Here is a 20,514-nt window from a genome sequence, read left to right as displayed (position 1 = left end):
AACAATCTCTCTAACCTCTCCTCCAGCATAATTTGGTATGATATCTTGTCTTTCATACAAAAAAAAACAAAGAAAAACAAGACCTCTTAACTGAAGAGCTAAAGTCTAAATTTTTTGGGCCCAGTTAAATACAACTGCGAATTTACTAGATGTAGCCAATTTATAAGGAGGAATCCAAAAATTTCCTCTTATGAATTAGCTACATGTAGCAAATTCGCAGTTGTATTTAACAGCACCCAATTTTTTTACATACATACAGCATGTGCCCACGAATAAACTTCGAGTGGCAGTTGAAAGGTACCTACCCTATTTTCTTTTTCTTTTACCCTTTTTTTTTTTGAAGAGGATTGGCTTGAGAGTTACTACAGGCAGCATTCATAATGACTAGTACCAATTTGGGTATCTATTGGGCTTTTATGGATTCTATCATACTATTTCCTTTGCAGTAGGGCCCCATGACTCTATTTCCACTGCAAAAGCTTTCAACATCTATTGGAAAATGTGTAAAGTACTTTTTTCCTTCTTTTTGCTCCTGGTGGAAATTATTCAGCTGTTGGCTTTGGGACCTGGAGCACAGTGGAATTGGGTCAAATCACAGAAGAATTGGATCCATCCATTTCTTGGAAGCTGTAGGCACTAGCTAGGCATTGCTAACAGCATGTACACCGGGGGTTAGATAAACTAACTATAACCATAAATAGTGGAAAATTGTATTTTTTCCTAGTCCTTTTTAACTTTCATGTTACATCAATCCTCTCCATAAATTTCTCCATTCCATTAGAATATTATAAATTATATACACATAGGTGGTTGATTATCCCCGTTGGTTTTGTTCCCATTTCGTCAACAACCGTTCAAGGCCACCTGGGTTGTGCCTTATTGCATGAGGTGGGAAACTGGATTGGAGGTGTTCAATTTGGGTGTACAGAAATGGTAAGAAAGTTGTTGGGTTTTGTGTGGGGTGAAATTGATGTGGTTGATTAAGAGACTTGGGCAGTAAAAAAATGGGGTTTCAGATGGGTCTAGCCCAAAACCTTGATCCGCAACGCTGGAGATGCCGTTGAACTCGAAATCTGCCGTCGTTGTTGGTGGAACACCGCCGCTCTGTAGCAACTTGTTTAGATCCATTAAGGGGTGGAAGGTTGGATTTGGGAAGGACGGGATCTATCAAACCCGGAGTATGTACCCGCCGGCGACGCATCAACGTTGGCGATAGAAAAGGAGATGGCTCGGAGTCGGAGGAGATGGCCGGAGTTTTAGCTGCAATATTGGATAGAAGAGAAGAGAGAGAAAGTCAATTGTGGGATAAATAATAAAGTATGCAATTGGTGATGAACAGTTCCTCGGGAAATTAAGCGAGGTTTTGTGGCCAAAGGTAAAGTACCTAAGCTTTACCGAAGCTGGTGCAGTGCATCTTTTTGGGTTTGCCTCTTTAAAATACCTAAATATATCCATTTACCTAGTCTTGTGTACATGCTCTAACTACCACTAGCTACCAATATGAATTGAGAGGGAGAGAGAGAGAGAGAGATTTGGGGGTAGTACTATAACAAAGGGGGTTGGCAACAGCAACTAGTAATCGCGCTCAATTTTACCGTCCAAAAGTGTTTTAGACGTGCAGTTTTTCAACTTCTTTTACATAATTTTCTCAAAAGGAAAAGAAAGCAATATTCCAGACTTCTTATGGTTAAGCCCACAAGATCGACGACACTTACTTTCTTGATCATAGTGTGTAACATGGAGGAGATGCTGCCAAGCAGAACCTAGCAAAGCAGCTGATTCAGCCACTCATTTCGGCAATCGACGATTCAGATCTTAACCGAGCAACACACTGTTTAGATTTGTATACACTCAGATTCGATTCGAGCCATTCGTGCCGAGATGAACGGTCAAATCGGCCTCTCTGTATCCGCTCGACAGGAAGCTCCATACCTGCTCGGTAGGGAGCTGCTCGGCAGCATATCTGGATAAGGTCTATTGGGATTGTCTTTGGTGGTAAAAACTAAAAACCCCAATAAAACAGAAAACAAAGATGGTCCACCAGGGAGGAAAGTTCAAAAAGCACCTTTGAAGTGTAAAATTCATACACAAACAACCACATTTGTATAAATCAATACATGAACTGCTCCCACTAGGATTGCACCTTCACCTTTTGTCTTTATACCATATATAGTTATTAAAAAACACCAACGATATTGCATCGTCTCCTTCGAAAAATTATACGTACTATACCGGGGTATTCTATTATAGAAATCTCTTGATACGATGACATATCCTGTAATATATACATGTATCTCGATTCGGTACATATCCTACGATTATTTATCGAAAAAATTCAGATCTTATTTTAAGAAGTGAAACTTGTGGTAACGTTTTTTTACTACAAACGATACGTACAACTCATAAAATGGAAAAAAAAAAATTGATATACGATACGTGTTCGAATTTGACAATACTAACAACTACTACTTGGCTTTACAAATACACTACAGGAAGTTTTATTAATTGGTGAGGGTGTTGGGCTTTATCTTAGTTTCTTCCACACATCCCTTGGAGATCCAGGCAAAACAAGCTTCAGATCTAGAGTAGTAGCAGTTGGCATCCTTTCTCTTTACTGTACTTGTTTTGGAGTAAGGATTGCAAAAGCAAGTGCAAGTTCCTAACATATGCCCCATATTCCTTGGGGTCCAACGAAATCCTCATAGAGCCAGGCTCTACTCCACCATGACTTTCCCCATTTTTTGTATAGATGACTACTCATATCCAATGATATTAATTTTTTGTATGGATTATTTACATTTCGAAACTTGCAGAATCAACGATTCCGATCAAAAAGAAGAAATCATGACAGATCTCATTTGTGACCACGCACTCTTCACATGAGAATTGGATTCTGTTTTTGTTTATGCTTTAATTGAACATCCAATTTGAGCATAACATTGACATATTCACCCATTCTAGCTAGGTTGTTAATTTGTCTTTAAAAGTAGTCATTTTCTCGATGAAAAATAAAATACTTTCATACGTAAAGTTTTTGACTTTTTTCGCACCAATTTAAACTTTTTCCTTCAAAAAATTATAATTTGTAATCTTCTAATAAAATGATACGAATTTTATAAAAACGGAGCATTCCTTAGTGAATTTTAGCTGGCTAGGTTCACAAGAAGCCCCACCATACCCCTTTCAGCAAATTGGCAGACCAAGTGTAGGTGCATGCACATGTTATCTCTCTCTCTCTCTCTCTCTCTCTCTCTCTCTCTCTCTCTCTCTCTCAGTGTAGGTGCATGCACATGTTATCTCTCTCTCTCTCTCTCTCTCTCTCTCTCTCTCTCTCTCTCTCTCTCACACACACACACACACACACACACATTCAAATGCCTAATCTCAATCAACACCCATTGAGATTGGCTAACAACTCACTTTCAAAGGCTAGGGTTGCATTCATATATATAGAGGGCAAAGGTGGAAAAATGAGGAGCTGTCTTTCTTCACATGACATTTGTGGGCTTTCTTCCAAGAAAGCTTAAATGGAGACAAGGATAGGTGTTGCCCAAAGATAAAAGATAATACTAGTATAATATATCAAGTCATTTTCCTAATGGTTGGACCCACTAATTAATTTGATGGTATGTCCACTTTGCATTTTTGTTACTACGGATTCTCTCCGATTAATCCCCAGTACATGTCATTGTCTAGCTAGCTAGGGAGAGATTATTTTGTTTCCTGGGACATCACCACGGGGTGCCTAGCTAAGTTCATCCTTCCGAAACCATTGATGTGGGTTTCATAGCGGAGATGAAGCCCTAAGACATCACGTGACAATACCCCAAGATCATTAAATATAACTTTTCGTACGTAGCCTGGGGGTGTTAGTTCCATTTTCATGATAGAAAACAATTACAATATTTTTTGCCTTGTGAGCACTAAGTTTGGGGGTTTGAAATTGAACTTTCGGCCTACAGTTACGGCTCGTTTGATTCACCTGCATATATACTTTAGTATTATTTATTTAAAACTAATAACAAGTTTGTTTGGAAGAGGCGATAACTTATCTGCTTATCTTTAAGTTGAATAAAACAAGAGAAATGATTTTGTCACTCTAAACAGCACTCCCCTACAAGTATATTTTGCACCAAAAATACATCTTACAGGAGAATGACGTTAACAATAAAATAAGTGATAAAATCAACGGCCTAAAATAAATGAGAATAAATTCCCTCCACCGGGGGAGGAAATATGGCCTTTTCCTTCAAACCAATAACCCATTGCCACATCATCAAAAGTACAAACCCAATGGAAAATCACGTGATGTGCTTAACTTGAGTTAAACCAACTATCTTTCTACGCTAAAACTTAACCCTTGAAGTTTTCAAGAATTGCCCACATGCCACAACACCTCATTATCATTTATGAATGAGATTTCACCAATTAACAAGAAACGTGAGTATTACGAGCAGCCTCATAACCACTTTTTTTTTTTTTTCGATGGTCAAAAATGTTTGGGTCAGCTTACGTGCACTTTTATTATTTTCCTCTTAATCCAGTCAAATACAGGACATTTACACCGGAACTAGGAGATTCATAAGAGATTTCTTTTTTATGGCATGAACCTAAGAGGTTGCATAACTCTCATAAAATATAAACAACCATAACTCCAATGATACTGATGGCTTTGTACCAATTGTGTACAAATCATTTTGTGGGGCTCACGTATGGATCCCACATAAACCATCAGATCGGTTCATTAATTTTAAGATAATTTTTTAATTTAAAACTATTAAGAGCTAGATTCATCAAATTATCCAACTTTTCATTCTGAATTTAGGATCCTGAAAGAAAATCTATAAGATTGGATGAAGAATTTACAGTCATTCAATGGAGCTAGTTTTTTATGGAGCTATTCAAATAATTATTTTAAAATTAATTAACGACTCAGATCATTTGTGTAGAATCCTAAAGTGAGCCCCACTATTTTTAAGTGGTATGCAATGCAAGTAGCCCCGTAAAAGTACCTTTTCTTTTTTTCTTTTGTATTGCTAGAGTTGATTCAAATACTTTAGATTCACATATTCCACTCTCAGACCAACCCAAAACTCAAAAAATTGAAATGGACTCAAAAAATTGAAATGGTTTAAGGCAGGCTAATCAGCGATACGAGATAGGCAACAACTAAAGCCAATTTACAACTTCAATTGTATGCAAAAATTTACATGGTTCCTCTCCCATACATATGCAAAAATTCCTCTCCCTTTTCCGAAAATTCTAGATCTTTCAAACCATATATCCATTGAATTTTTCTCAACTCCAAAATTTCTCCATTGAATGTGTCTTCCATGACAATTCTACAATAAAATAACATGCTCACAGTTTTTGTAAGCAATCAATTGGATAAACACGGGGGGGGGACATAAAAAACAAAAACAAAATTTAACATTAAGTAACAAATACCTGGAGTTTTTGTTTATTGAGCTATACTGTATATTTTGAATTTTGGGTGCGAGGTTTAAAATTTGAGCTGGAAAAGAGACAGGAGTAAATACATAGAAGCCGTATATGTATTTCAGTGGTCAAAATTCTCCAAACAAATTAAAAAAAAAAAGGGTAAATTGAGTAGGAGGACATACTATAAGAGTTTTTGCCATGATAAAGATATAAATATGTTCCTCTAAAGTTTAAAGGACATTGTGTCCAAGATTTACAAATAATCCCTTCTAAAGTTGACCGGCGTTGACCAAGGTTGACCGGTGTTGAAAATGCCTAAAACCCTAGGGTACTCTATGAAAGTACCTAAAATCTTAGGGTACCCTATATATGAAAGTGCCTAAAACCCTAAGGTCCCTTATGAAAGTGCCTAAACCGCTAAAACCCTATAATAGGAAAATGAACCCTAAAACCCTATAAAAGTGCCTAAAACCCTAGGGTACCATATGAAAATGTCTAAAATTTTAGGATACCCTATATATTAGGGGTGACAAATTGAACCCAGACCCATTAACAAACCCAGACCCATCAACTAGAAAATAGACCCAACCCAACCCATTTATTAGTTGGGTAAGAATGGGTTCAAACCCAACTAACCCATTATTAATTGGGTCATAATTGGGCATTAATTGGGTCAACTTAAATGACCCAATGGGCAATGAAAGTAACCCACCAAATTTCATCTCTTAATTGGTCCCAAATTCCATCTCTCTCTCTCTCCCCCCTGCCCCCGCTCTCTTTCCCCCCGCCCTCTCTCACTCTCTCTCTTTCCCCCCGCCCCTCTCACTCTCTCTCTCCCCCTGCCCCCCCCCCCCCCCCACAGGAGCATGGCCTTCTTCCTCTTTTATTCAATTATTTTGTGCTAAATCACACGGGTCCAAAAATATTTTGAATGGTCCGAATTAAAAATCAATTGTGACCGGTAACAATTATTTTAACCAGTCAAAATTAAAAATACATCTCATCCATGAATTGCGCGAATGGACCCGTGAAATTGTGTTCCGCCGTGAATAAATTTCTCTCATGGTAGTCCCGCAAAGGGTTTGGATTAAAAAATTGACTTATTTTTTTGTCCTTATTCAATATTTTTTTGCATTTTTTTTGTTTTGTGTCATATTTTTGTGACTTATTAATTTGTTTTGATGAGAGGAATCAAAAAAGTAAAAAAATTTGATCGAAACTTATAATTTTTTGAATAAAGAGAAAAAAAAATCAATAAAACAAAAAAAAATACTTATTCTCGTCTTTTTGAAAAAATTTATGAGTTTCGATCATAATTTTTTTTTACTTTTCGAATTTTTCGATCATAATTTTTAGTTTATATGTAATTGGGTTAATGGGCGGGTCGGGTTTGCTTTAAAATAAATGGGTCGGGTTGGGTATGGGTAATTAGACTCATAGTTAATGGGTCTAAATGGGTTAATGACCCATTAAAGACCCAACCCACTAACAACTTACCCAATTTGACCCAAACCCGCCCGTTTGCCACCCCTACTATATATGAAGGTGCCTAAAACCCTAGGGTACCCTATGAAAGTGCCTAAACCGCTAAAACCCTATAATAGGAAAATGAACCCTAAAACCCTATAAAAGTGCCTAAAACCTTAGGGTACCCTGTGAAAGTGCCTAAAATCCTAGGGTACCCTATGAAAGTGCAACAAGATCGAAAAATACGAAAAAAGACATATTTTGTGTTAGCCAAACAAGGCCCTTGTCTCATTTAAGATCATTTAAATTAAAAAAGACATTTTTTGTGTTAGCCAAACAAGGCCCTTGTCTTATTAAAGGCAATTTGGTCTTTTCACGGACCTTAAACTCTAAAATATTTTCATTAATAGACTTTACACATCACTGAAACTTAAGCTGGACTAAATCTAATTTGGGACCTCTTCTTTTGGACTTTAGACCAATTTGCTGGAAAAAAAAAATCGAACCGCATTACAGAGAGGTCCCAATTCACGCCAACGCAGGAGTACAATATTTGTACACGGCAGAACAATAGGAAAAGGTGGAATTAAAAAAAATACAGAAACTCACTTGATGAAAAAAATGGAAGAAGACACAACAGCAAATTCACGGGCAACACCTTCCCAATTCGCGCGCGAGAAGCAATTTTCCACTGAAACTCACAGAGCAGCAATTTTCCAATATTAATGGGGTGTTGTGGCATGTGGGTAATTATTAGAACCCTTCTACAGTCACCGACGGTAGCCATCCCGACCTTGCACCGACGGCCACGCGGCGCCCGCTACGGGTCCCTCACTGAAAATCCGAGCCGTTCAATATTTATTTATATAAAATAAAAAAACCCGAGTGGCCTGGTGCAAAATCAGCTCAATCCGATATGTATAGGTGCTCGATCTAATCTTTTCATTTTTCATTCAGATTTTTGATCCGTCGTGAGTCCTGTGTGACTGTCGGTATGCCACCGTCGGTGAGCATAGCATTTTCGTAATTATGAATGGAAGAAGGTAGAGTATAGAGAACATCTGCTTTAGTTACGTGATATAACTTTATCTTCAGAAAGCTATTTCTCATAATCACCATGTATGACAGTACTGAATGTGACATAGAGTGATGTACACAACGATTCAATAGAAATAAAAAGGAAAGTGTCACGTATGATCACCAACCTGATAATATGTCACTAAGCGAGTATTACGAATTTGGGAAGGGAATTTATAAGCAACATGAAAGTGATGGGGACCCGATGAAGACGTCGGTTCGTAGGCGTAGAATCCAGCAAAGATGTTCAGCTTCGGTGATTTCGGAGTCGATTCAGATGTGCTGTATGTTCAACTTCAGCGATTTCCGAGTCGATTCAGATGAGAAAGCAGCATATCTAGCTATGACGATTTTAAAGTCTAGACATCACAAAACAGAGATCCATAATGTCATAGTACTATCAGCTTCAAATTGAGGGACACTATTATGAAATTGTCTTCGAGAAATGTTTTTCTTTTCTGAACAGAAGAAGGTTTTCAGTACACGATGTAAAAGCCAATTTCAGATAATCCAAGAAAAAAGAAAAAGTAACTGCAATTGCCATTTATTTTTCACAGATGATATACACAGGGCTGACTCTGAGATTTCGGAGGCCTAAGACGATCTTCGAAAATGAGGCACGTAATATCCTATCACTTAATTTCTTCTTCGTTAGTTCGTTGGGTTTGTTTGCAATGAGAATTATTGTTTAAGGGAAAAAAAATGCATCCATGTTAATGATGCACTTACCACACTGAATAATTTTCCCAGAGATTAGCGATCCCGAGATCCCGTGATCCAACTTTATTCTCGCATTTTGTATTTCCCTCCGTTCCATTTTTGTCAAAGCCTACCCATCTAAGTCCACCGCTTGTCAAGCGCATTCCAAAAAACCCTATTTTAAGTGAACTACCAAAAACACTCCCGCGTCATCGTCAACGGTTGAGAGAGAGAGAGAGAGAGAGAGAGAGAGAGAGAGAGAGAGAGAGAGAGAGATTGTCTGGGAGAAGAAGGGGGTGTTTTGGCATAAAAGTTAGAGAAATCCTTAGCGGTGTGTTTTGGTTTTGGGCAGGAGTTGGTGGGATTCGTGGGAATATAGGTCCATAAATTGGACCGGCCCGTAAATCACTTTCCCTTTCTTTTTTATATTTTCCTTTTATTTACTTTTACACTTTCCATTGTATTCCCTTTCTTTTTTATATTTTCCTTTTATTTATTTTTTTGCTCTTTCCTCTTTTACAAGAGAATGCACCATTCCCAATATCACCCACCACAGAGGGTGGAAAAATACGTTCATGACCTAAAAGTGAAGAATGAAGAATACAGAGAAGCTCGCATTTCTCATTATGAAAATTATGACACAATTGCTTCATGCCCTAAAGCAGTGTAGAAACGCGATCTTTCAACACTACCATCATTGCCTGGGGCACAACGGACAAAAACTTGCTTATACAGGAACAGGAGTCAAACCAGATGAAGGTTGCAAGCTCGCGGCATACTTCCTCGCCCACAAGTCATAATGTACTATTTCCTCGAGAGAAGGTGATACCACCAACTCTGCCTGATGCTTATCACATGTTAGCTCTACAACCTTGAAAATATCCAGGTAGCCGATCCTGAAAACAACACAAGCAACAATTGGATGACAAAGCTTAACAAGCAAAGCCACACCAGTGTCTATGACAATTCTTATGTCCAACTAAGTATCTTTTTCAACCTTGCCTATGTGCAGGAAACGAAAAGGGAAGGGATTTTGTGAATTTTTTTTCCATAACTCGGAATGTATGGGCCAGCTTGAAACTCATGTGGGGAACCAATACCACCATCCACTAGAGGGGGGCCCAATTAATGTCAAAGAAAAAGTCGAGTATGAATTGACCCCATAAGAGTTGATAGCATGACCTAAGAGGGGAGCATAGTCTAAAGTCCCAAGCCTCGACCACCGGTTGAGATTCTCAAGAACCCCTTGGGGTTGATTTGTGAGATTCTCAAGAACCCCTTGGGGTTGATTTGTAAAGCTGATTTCTTCTCTCTTTTCCCTTTGCTTTTCTATTCACTAGGAAAATCTAAGATCCTAACACAGCCTAAATGCCTAATGCTACAATTTTGTGGACTATCAATAACGTACTAGAGCAACAAAGTCAGCTGCTTCAGGAATAACACTTGAAGTTTGCCAAATATCCCGAGGTAAATCAAAATGAATCAAACTGGCGGACATGTACATTTGAAATCTAGGATTTCCTAAGGATCAAAATTACGTGATTTTAGAATTTGTAGTAATTTAGCAAGGGCAACAAAAAAATCTCATGTGTTCATCCATGAACAATTAAGCATACCAATCAGAATGTACAAATTTCAAAGGAAATATTCGTGGGGGTACAAGGAAAATAGGATGAATTGGTTTGGTATCAATGGTTCTTGAAGCGTGGGGAGATGGCGAACAGTTGCGTTTTTATTTTTTTTCATACCTTAAACTTGGACACTTAGTTCTATCCTAACATTCATGAGATTCTATCAACTCTCCTAGTTGGAAGCGATGTACTATGCCTACAGGAACATCTCTCTCTCTCTCTCTCTCTCTCTCTCTCTCTCTCTCACACACACACACACACACACTCACACTCACACTCACACTGAGGATACGGCTGAGGAGTGGGGACTCACATAAACTTCGAAAGGAAATTTGTGGCGTTTGGGTATCAGTATATTCAACTCTCCTTTAATTTTATCATGTAAGATGCTCTCTCTCTCTCTCTCTAGACACACACACTCACACCGAGGATACTGAAGGCTGAGGAGTGGGGACTAACATAAACTTTGAAAGGAAATTTGTGGTGTTTGGGTATCACTATATTCAACTCTCCTTTAGTTTTATCATGTAAGATGCTACATATGACTGGCTACTTATTTCACTTTCCATGAACCTGGTGTAAAACCTTAACCTTTAAGATCAAAAGCAGGAGAGGCTACCACTTTAAGGTTCGTGCTCAGAGGATGAGACTCATTGGTATGAAGATGTTGCTACTCCTGCAACTACTACCATTGTGCCTCCCAATACTGTACAGTAGTAGAAAGCAGAACACTTTCATTGCAGGAGTAAATCTCAACAAGTACATGTACATACTTTTCATCGATGAACAACTCCACAGCTTTCTCATTTGCAGCACTGAGAACTCCTGTCATGGTGCCTCCAGCCCGTCCAGCAGCATAGGCGAGATCCATGGATGGGTATTTCACATTGTCAGGAGCTTTAAAAGTCAGTGACGCAAGCCTGTATCATCCAAATACAGCTAAATAAGGAATTGATAGTGAATTTTAGCATTTTCATAGTTTCACCATATTCTCAGAGAATTACGTTCAACAATCTTAAAATCACATAAAAGGATTTACAAAATGGTTTTCATTCACTGTTAAAGCTGATTCAGAATTTTATAAAGTATGTTGACCATTAGTTTAATGAGAGTTCTACAGTTCAAAATGACTGTCAGCACAACTACTACAGAATATTGATGATTTAGCTATGTTTTCCAACATACAATGAGAAAATAATAAACATATTCCTTGGGTAAAATGCTGCAAATAGTTTAGTTCTATATCCAAAATGCGGAGACAGTGACTGGCCCATTTGGTAGATTTGTTAGAAAAGAGTACGGCAAATCAAATGCAACATTCAATGTGTCATCACACAAGTGTATTTTCTTGGCTAATGCAATTACTTAGCTGCATCTAGAGGGAAGAAAACACTAGTAAAATGAATGCAGTAAGCTCTGGTGGCCTCATGAATGATCAAATTTAGACTTTAAACTTTACCTTCATAGAGCAGATGGAAAACGTAGAACTCAATATAAATTCTAGATCATTTGGTCTAAGATCAAGAGATAATTACTTGCAAAGATCAAGGCGAGGCCAAGTAATCTCAGAGCAGTAAATCCTGTCCGGCCAAGATAATGTGTAGAGGATTGGCAAACGCATATCAGGCCACCCGAGTTGTGCCAGCACAGATGAATCCTGGAGAGAGAGAGAGAGAGAGAGAGAGAGAGAGAGAGAGAGAGAGAGAGAGAGAGAGAGAGAGAGAGGATTCAATTGTCGGTCACGTTAAAGCAAAGAAGTTCATTAACAGAACCTTGTAACCATCATACAAGAACCAAGAAAGTTACGTTAGAGATGAGTCATAACCTGTGTTTCAATCATTGAATGTATGATAGATTGGGGATGAATAACAATCTCAATATCATCATATTCAGCCCCAAAAAGATAGTGCGCTTCAATAACTTCTAGACCCTGTCAACAGAAAATCGTGAGTCCTGTCTATAACTTGGACCAAGGTTTTAGAGGTTAAATTGACACGGTCCTCATGGATCATGCCCCATAAATAACAGAAAATTAACTATACAGAAAAAGGGAGTGCAAGTCCTTGGAATAGAAGATAAGGAACACAAATAATGACCTTATTGAAGAGGGTAGCAGAGTCGACAGTAATTTTTTTCCCCATATTCCAGTTAGGATGCTTCAACGCATCAGCCACTTTAACATCTTTCAATTTATCAACAGGCCAATCCCTGACATAGGAAAGAGGCGATTAAATTTGGCTTCATACCAATGATGAAGCAGAAATTGCAATAGTTCATTTAAAATAGCCCTGCTAAAGAAGTACATGATAAAGAGGATTTATCCAGCTCCTGCTAACCCATTCCCCGAGATATTTTTTGACAATGAAAAGGAGAGCTCTATAAGAAAGAAAAGCAAATAGGTTTCGGGAGGAGAACTATTAAGTTGGACTTATAACTGAAAACACAATAACAATGTCAAGCTCACTGGACATGTTTTGAACTTACTAGACGACTCAATAGAACACTTCAAAAGTGCTACAATATTTTAAATTCTGTTGTTATCTCATATTTCTCTTGAACGATGCAATATGTGCGTTACATTCTTCCGAGTTCAGACTTAGTTGAGTTCACACATAGTTTAACATGCGATATAAAACTTCTGTCTAAAATTAAGCAGTCACACCTGAAAGCGCCACCTGATGCAGTTAAAATAATGCGCCTAAGAGCACCCTCTGGCAAGCCTTGAATACACTGAAACCAGGACAATTCATTAGGCCTTATAATGAGAAGGAAGGGAACTGACGAACGTACTAGTCATGCAATGGACAGAAATTATATAGCAATGATACGTACATAAATTCACATGACTGACTTAAGGAAACAAAGAAAAGAAATTGTACTCTTTGCATTTTGGTGCTTGTCCATACCTGGAATATAGCAGAATGCTCTGAATCAGCTGGAAGAATCTTTACTTTATGCTTGCGCGCAAGAGGAAGGACAAAAGGACCCCCGGCAATCAGTGTCTCTTTATTGGCTAAGGCAATGTCTTTGCCAGCTTCAATTGCTGCCACTGTAGGCTAACAAAGAAAAAGACAAAAGTTTAATTTGGATCCTGAAGGATTTTCTATACTGATAACTTAAAAACATCATGCTACTAAATATGTAACATAACATGCAGATTCATATCACACCCAAGGAAGCAACTACAGATCATTTGGTCAAGATTTTCGAGTGAAGGGCAAGCAAAAATAGACATAATGCAATCCTTATCTTTTGTTGGCATATGCAAAAGATTTCCATACTACCTATTAAGCCTAGGGTGTTATAGTTTGTTTCCAAGGTTTAATCATCTTCCTGTTCTTTATCCATCTTCCGCAGAAGCTGCTGATCTTTTCTTGTTCTTATTTGCATGTTGTTGTCTAGCCTATTCATACATGATACAACTCATAATTGCCCCAACTACTTAGTCCGCTACATGGATCCATTTCCTTCATTTGCCAATTCAGATGGTTCTTATTTGTGTAGGAGGAGTGGCCTCAAAGATTAAAGATCACTGCTTATAATATGTGTTCCCAAACTGAAAATTGCCATATATAGTTAAATAGGTGTTTGGCTGTTCACATGGCATACGTTATTTCTGTAGGGATCACATACTAAGTACACCATTCACTAGGAATTTCTCATTTCGTAAAATCTTTTAGAAACTTCGGATCCGACCAAAAACCTTAAGCTATTAGGTGGAGAGGTCCCAACATTATATTAGTTGAACTCCCATTTCATACCCAACCAATGTGGGATTATATTATCTAATATTATGCAAATAACGCATTCATGCATATGCAATTATAAGATCACAGAAAAACAAATACCAAATATGTGCTTCTAATATGAAATTCATCCTCCTTTTTGCATAAGTTATTACTCCTAGTTCAGATGATTCAATCCACACAAACAACCAAACAAAACCAAAATGTCTTCCTCGTGATTAAAGATGCGGTCAAGATGTTTTAGCTAAAATGGCCCAAAATAGAATATGCAAGGAAACGATTTATGAGTTTACCTTCAAACCAGCGCAGCCTACTATCCCTGTGACTACAGTAGCAGCATCTGGATGGCGAGCAACCTGGAAACAATTGAAGCGAAATATTCAGAACACTATGAGAATGGATTGCATCACTGATGCGGAACATAAAGGCTTTTTGGTCTCATAAATATATTAGCCAGATATATTTATGTTTAAGTATTAGTAGGATCTAGGAGTATTTTATTAGAGCTGATTATGTGTTAGTGTTATCATTATGTAGTTTCTAGATAAGTATTCTCATTATCTAATAAGTACTTTGTTAGGATTGGTATCTGTTAGTGTTATCATTATGTAGTTTCTTAGCTTATAAAAAAGATCTCTATTCATTGTAAAAATGGGCAGAGTTTGATTAATGAGAAATGAGTATTAAGGTTGTGGCCTTGAGTTAGGGCTGTGGCCATTTGTGCTACCCTTCTTCCCCCCCTTCTCATCCCTCCACTGTTCTATATCAATCACAAAAACAAAAGTGAGGAATGAGGAAATTAGAGGCCGCTGACCTCGATGACACCCTGCTCTCCAGGGATAATTTCAGGCTTGTAATCAGCATCAGCCAAAGCCTCTCTGAGTTCATCAACTAATGATTCATTCCGAACAGCAACTAATTGAGGTTTGAATGTTTTGACCTGGATTATGGCAACAGTTAATATGAACAAAGATTGCACATTGAAATAAAGTCTTTATCTGGTGCACAAGATATGTTGAGAAAACAGTGGAGATGACAGAACCACGTTTGCAGTTACATAAGAGAAGTAGGCACATGAAGAACCAATACGTACTCATTTTGCCAATACTATCCAAACAAAATTAAATAAACTCAAGAAAAAACTGTCTAATCTACTCGGCATTTAATATCAATTACAAATTTTGCTTCCTTTTTCTAGACAAGCGCCAGAGATATCTAATAATAGAGACGCATCTGCAATTCCATGTAATAGCTAAAGTTAGTTTTCCTAGTATGGGCCCCTGGTTCAGTGGTTAAAACTCAGCCTATGAGTAATAGTAGATTTGAACCTGATGGAAGCTACTTTGTGCAGATAATGCCTAACCTCAGAAAGAGAAACCAATTGATGGTTGTCAGGGTGCAAGCCTTTTTTATGATATGCTTGGATAGTGTCTCTAGTTAACTAAGTTTCGGTCAAGCTTTTAGCAGCTCCAACCAAAAGTGGTTATGGGTTTCTCCCGTCACCACAAAAAAAAAACTTGTAGAAGCTCTAAATATAAGAGTTGCACTTTTAAAAAGAAAAAAAAAAAAAAGAAAGAAAGAAAGAGGACAAGAGTACAATCATAGAAACTGATGGAGTGATCACCTGATCAGCAAGAAGAGTCACGTTAGAACCTGCAGCCAGAGCCACAATTCTGAATTTATCTGGATTCTCTGCAACTATGTCCAATGTCTGTAGAGCAAGAACAATTGAAGAATGTCAACGACAAATTATTCATGCCTAGTACTTGTTTGACAACAAAAGTCGAAAATAGCTCTATTATTTTTTTCACTCATAAGAAGCCATGAAATGGAGAGGAAGAATAAAAATGAAACAGGATCAAGAAATGACCATTCACTAGAACTTCACATTAAGGTTATAAGTGACTCTTTTCACTGAAAATGTTCAAACATCCTATTGCTTAAAATGGGGAACGAATTTTGTTTTACTAGGTAAGCGGAGAAATCTTTAACCTGAGTTCCAATAGAACCAGTTGATCCAACAATGGCTATGGGCTTCGGGCCATTCCAAGTTTTACGATCTGGTTCCACAACAGCCCGTCCAGGCCATGCTGGAGGAGGCTGCTGAGCACAACAATGAATTCTCTTTCCAAATGTAGCTCCATAGTCCTTCTTCTTCAAAGAAAACCTACCTAGATGGATCACAAGTAACAAACTTAAGTACGGGATCATCCCTTGGTCAAAAACAACAAAAACCCACCTAATTTGACAGTTCAAATATGTTAAACTGAACCAAACCATTTCCCCAATAATGATTTGTGCCATAAAGAAGATCCAAACCGATTAGAGAGAGACACTTAAGTTACTAAATTCAAACAAAAGACACTCTAGTTCCACTTCGGAGCTCTTACGATCCATTCTTGCACGTAAGAAAAATAAAGAATCAGATACTACTAACTCAGTTCATCCCCCCTCAAAAAACAAAACAAAAAAACAATCCTAGAGTCCAAAGAAGGAAAAAGGTTTGGATTTGCAAGAAGAGAAAGGATTAGAGTTTCTCCCGAAATCACTCTTTTGGATTGAATGATATGGTAAGCAAAGGAAAGGAGAGAAAAGTACAAAAATGATACTTTTTGATTGGCTTCCTCTGTCTCACCAAATCTCACCATCAGATGATGATGAGATTTCGTGAGAAATGGCTCCCCTTTCTTATCACACCCTTTCTCACGATCCAATCACAATCCAAAGGGGCTGAAAAACAAAAGGCGGTATTTTGAAACCATTTCTTTTCATTTCCTATTTAGTAAAATGGTTATGATTTGAATTGCTTGAAACCCATTATTCAAATAACCACATATATTCCAGAGAAAAACCAAAAATTGTAGCTATTAGACACCCAAACTCGAATTAATTTTAATCATAACCATAACACTTGAAACTTGCATCAATTCGTCACCCAACTTGAATTAATCAACAAAACAATAAGCAGTTCAGTTTCCATAGAATAAAACCAACCATAAACCAATATACATAACATAATTTTGGCAAGTTGGGCAAATTATTTTTTTTTGATAACTCAAGGCACCAATCTCACCACCACTTGCGCTTTCGAATACGAGACCTTAGGAGGAGCAACCTGAGTCCCAGACCTTGACCACTAGGCTAACACTAGGAGTTAAGTTGTGCAAATTATGTCCACACAGCAAGCATTGAACAGAAAAAGAGTAGCTCTCCCTTCAAAAAGAAAAGAAAAAAAAAGAAAAGAAAAAGAGTAGCTCAAAATATCAAAATCAAGAAAAAGGTATGAGAGGTAGAGAGGAACCTTGAAGCTTAAGAGGATGATGGTTGGATTTAGAGGAGTCCAAGAACGAAAGTCCCTTGATTTCAGTTGGGGATACCAAATTCAGAGCCATACCAGTAATGTTTCTCCTATTGGAACTGTGATTGTTAAGCTTCAGATACAGTACCGAGTGGTAAATGGAGTGAGAGAGAGTTTTTGGGAATTAACGATTTCTTATATCATCACGTAGCTTTCGAGCATGGGAAGACTGAGGGAGAGAGAGAAGGGACCGGAGGAGGGAAGATAAGACGACAGGGGAATCAGCTGCTCTCGTGCACTGCGTGCGACTTTGTTTATGGTTTACCCGATCGGCTTTTGTTTTAGATGCAAGTTTTGCCATTTTTGTTTAATTTATTTATGGATTCGCTGCAAAACGGCTCTTTATAGAGCTGAGTGATTTCAACCGTCAGTTTTAGTATCGGACAGTCCAAATTAAAAATAATCTCTTTAAAATAATATTATTTATTACCGAAACATTTTTGAACGGTTGAAATTAAGCTCCGTAAATACTTGTTTACAAATGCTTTGTAAACAAGATTTTCTCTTTTGATAAAAATCCTCGTCACTGTTTTTTTTTTTTTTTTCGAACGGAAGCAAATGATTGCATTCATGAAACGTCATCCGCAATTACATAGATTTTTATCCAAAAAATAGTGGTTATAAACTATGGCACAATCCACCAACCAAGTGAAAAATAAACAAATTGCATCAAAAGGAAAACTAAACTAATGTTGAATCCGCACACAAGTACTCCCTCCGTCCCTTATTTATAGTTCGGTATTTCATTTTGAGCTGTCTTTTAATAAGTGTCCATTTTATAAAGTAAGTGGGTAAAAGTTTGTAAATTGTCTATTTTGTCCCTAAAAGTAGATTCTATTTTAAAAAGTAAGTGAGTAAAAGTGTAATGATAATGGGTAAGTAGGAAAAATGGAGGAAAAAGTTGATGTGAAAGGTATAATGATGATATCTTTTTAATAAGTTGGAATTACGAAACAGGACACTTAAAAAGGGACGGAGGGAGTATTAAACTCTTTTCACCAATGCAGACCGAAACAAGTTCCGCAATAAGTGGGATCGGTGATAAAAGACGGGCATTTTCACTAAAAATTTGGACCACAAGTGATTGCATTTTAACCCACAATTTCTTCTTCTTTTTTTTTTGGAAAATAATTTTGTCATTCTCTTTTTTGTTAATGTCATTTTCCTGCAAGTGTATTTTTGCACCCAAAAATACATTTGCAGAAAAGTGATGTTAACAAAAAAGGGAGTGACAAAATCAGCCGCCTTGACAGACTTGACATTTTTAGATAACAAAAAATTGTTCATTACTTATCGGCTAGCGAAAACGTGCCCTTGGAGCTGGCATTGTTCAACGCGCTGTCTTTTTCTACTGCAAATGTAAGTTTTTGATACCCACTTGCGTTGGTCCAAGAAGTTGCATCACTCATCAGAGGACTTATTAGTCACAATAGCAAAAAGTACATAAAATGGGCCCCCAATTGTCATCTAAATGAGCAATAAACCACGATTGTAATGGTTTTCATGCGTGAAAACCTTGACATAAGAGTGGAAAACAATTTTGACAACCAGGATAAAAAGACAAAAGGAAAAAAAAAAAACGAGTTAGAATCCAACAACCTCCATTTCTCTATTTTGGAGGATCATAATTTTAAAATAAAAAAGTGATTTTGAAAGATAAAATACTATTCCTATTAACTCTCATCCACACATATTTATTTTCACCTCTATTTTGAATTTACTGCTGCCGGTAGTTGAGGAACGAGGACCAGCCATGTCCTTCGTATTTATTGCTGGTAGTTGAGAACCAAACTCAGCCTCTCCAACCCAATATATTCTATTTTTGCCTCCATTCCACTGTAAATTTTTGATCCTCCAAATATGGAGGATCAAAACCAATCCTCCAAAATGGAGGCAAATATAGAGGATGAGTTGGATTGATTAATTACTCCAAAATAAAGGAATAGAGAGAGATTTGGAGAGTGAGAACCTAATTGCATAATGGTTAAACTTTGCAAACAACTTTTTATTATTTCAACAATAGATTTGAACTAAAGTAAGTGTTTTTAAAGAGAGTGAGAACCTAATTGCAGTAGTAGTCAATCGTAAATAGATGTCGTGTAATAGGGCACTCTTATGTAGCTCGTGTCCTGATGGGACTGTGATGACGGGTTATTTCCTCCAGTTCTGTGGCTACCTCGCAAGAGCACCTCCTAGCCGAGCATTTCATGGCGGGTAAAAAATCCCTATGGTAGTTCTCGATGCATAGGAGAATTGCAAACAGGTAGAACTAATTTAATGCAATGTTCACGATGTATCAAGCTTCAAGTGAGATGGACCAGAAAGTAACTCTTATTTTTCACGTTTTTGGTCCCCCTACATATTTTTTGATCAATGGTCCCTACATATTTGGATGAAAACAAGAAAGCAATATTATGGTAGTTTCCCTACTTGCCCTTTTTTTCTTTTTTGATAATGCAGGGTATTCCGAGCCAGCTTACATGCACGTTGGATTAGTCCTTACAGCCCCTCCATGTGATGTTTTTTGTATGTAAACGTGTGTATAAGAGAGAGATTAACGGGAAAAAAAATAAATCCATTGAAAGTTGAAAAAATTACATTGTATCAATCCTGCGTCATTTATTTTCAAAGTTTAGTCCAAGCGGTTGGATGTACGTCTGTCAATTGAGATTCAATCCGAATCCAACTGGATTCGAATCCAAACTCAAAAAATTGGATATCCGATAACAAAAAGAAGCTTTTAAGTACAAAGCAAAATAGGTGGTCACAAACAAATACTATCCACAAACAAAAGATTCTATTGAATAAAAAATCATACCCGCCCGATAATTTTAAATTCTAATATACCCACTCCCATTCAATAAAATAAAAAAAACGTATACAACCCGCCTCAAAACAAGAGGCAGGTGCGCGTACCAAGGCGTGCAAGGGACATGGCCATTTGGCATTAGCAACATCCTAAGAGGAATTGCCAAATTTGATGGGAATTTGGGAACCAGCTCAGTTCTTAGAAGCCCTTTTTTGCTCCTTCATGAGCAACACTACCAAATATTTAACCAGCGAATGAGGGTACATACAAATGACTTTCTCTACC

The 20,514-nt window shown here is 37.5% G+C and overlaps 1 protein-coding gene across 1 annotated transcript; it reads right to left on the bottom strand.

Annotated features, from left to right (window-relative positions):
- Positions 1–9,279: 9,279 nt before the first annotated feature.
- LOC131335841 (1-deoxy-D-xylulose 5-phosphate reductoisomerase, chloroplastic) lies at positions 9,280–17,673 on the bottom strand. The gene is made up of 12 exons (XM_058371373.1): positions 17,364–17,673; positions 16,055–16,233; positions 15,687–15,773; positions 14,877–15,002; positions 14,356–14,418; positions 13,223–13,372; positions 12,979–13,046; positions 12,413–12,524; positions 12,142–12,246; positions 11,852–11,973; positions 11,090–11,236; positions 9,280–9,581 (listed from the first exon to the last, which is right to left on the bottom strand). The coding sequence occupies exons 1-12, from the start codon at positions 17,452–17,454 to the stop codon at positions 9,413–9,415; spliced, it is 1,419 nt and encodes a 472-aa protein (XP_058227356.1). The 5' UTR covers positions 17,455–17,673; the 3' UTR covers positions 9,280–9,412.
- Positions 17,674–20,514: the final 2,841 nt, after the last annotated feature.

The sequence above is a fragment of the Rhododendron vialii genome, chromosome 8a (genome assembly GCF_030253575.1).
Source record: "Rhododendron vialii isolate Sample 1 chromosome 8a, ASM3025357v1".
NCBI classification, from domain to species: domain Eukaryota; kingdom Viridiplantae; phylum Streptophyta; class Magnoliopsida; order Ericales; family Ericaceae; genus Rhododendron; species Rhododendron vialii.
Note: the sequence above shows the minus strand (reverse complement) of the source record. Positions and strands in the feature narration are given on the sequence as shown.

Excerpts from the sequence above, each read along its gene's own strand:
- LOC131335841 (XM_058371373.1), bottom strand. The coding sequence starts at position 17,454 with ATGGCTCTGAATTTGGTATCCCCAACTGAAATCAAGGGACTTTCGTTC. Across the intron at positions 14,419-14,876 it reads GAGAGCAGGGTGTCATCGAG|GTTGCTCGCCATCCAGATGC; the intron begins GTCAGCGGCCTC and ends AATTGTTTCCAG. Across the intron at positions 12,247-12,412 it reads CTGCTACCCTCTTCAATAAG|GGTCTAGAAGTTATTGAAGC; the intron begins GTCATTATTTGT and ends TTCTGTTGACAG.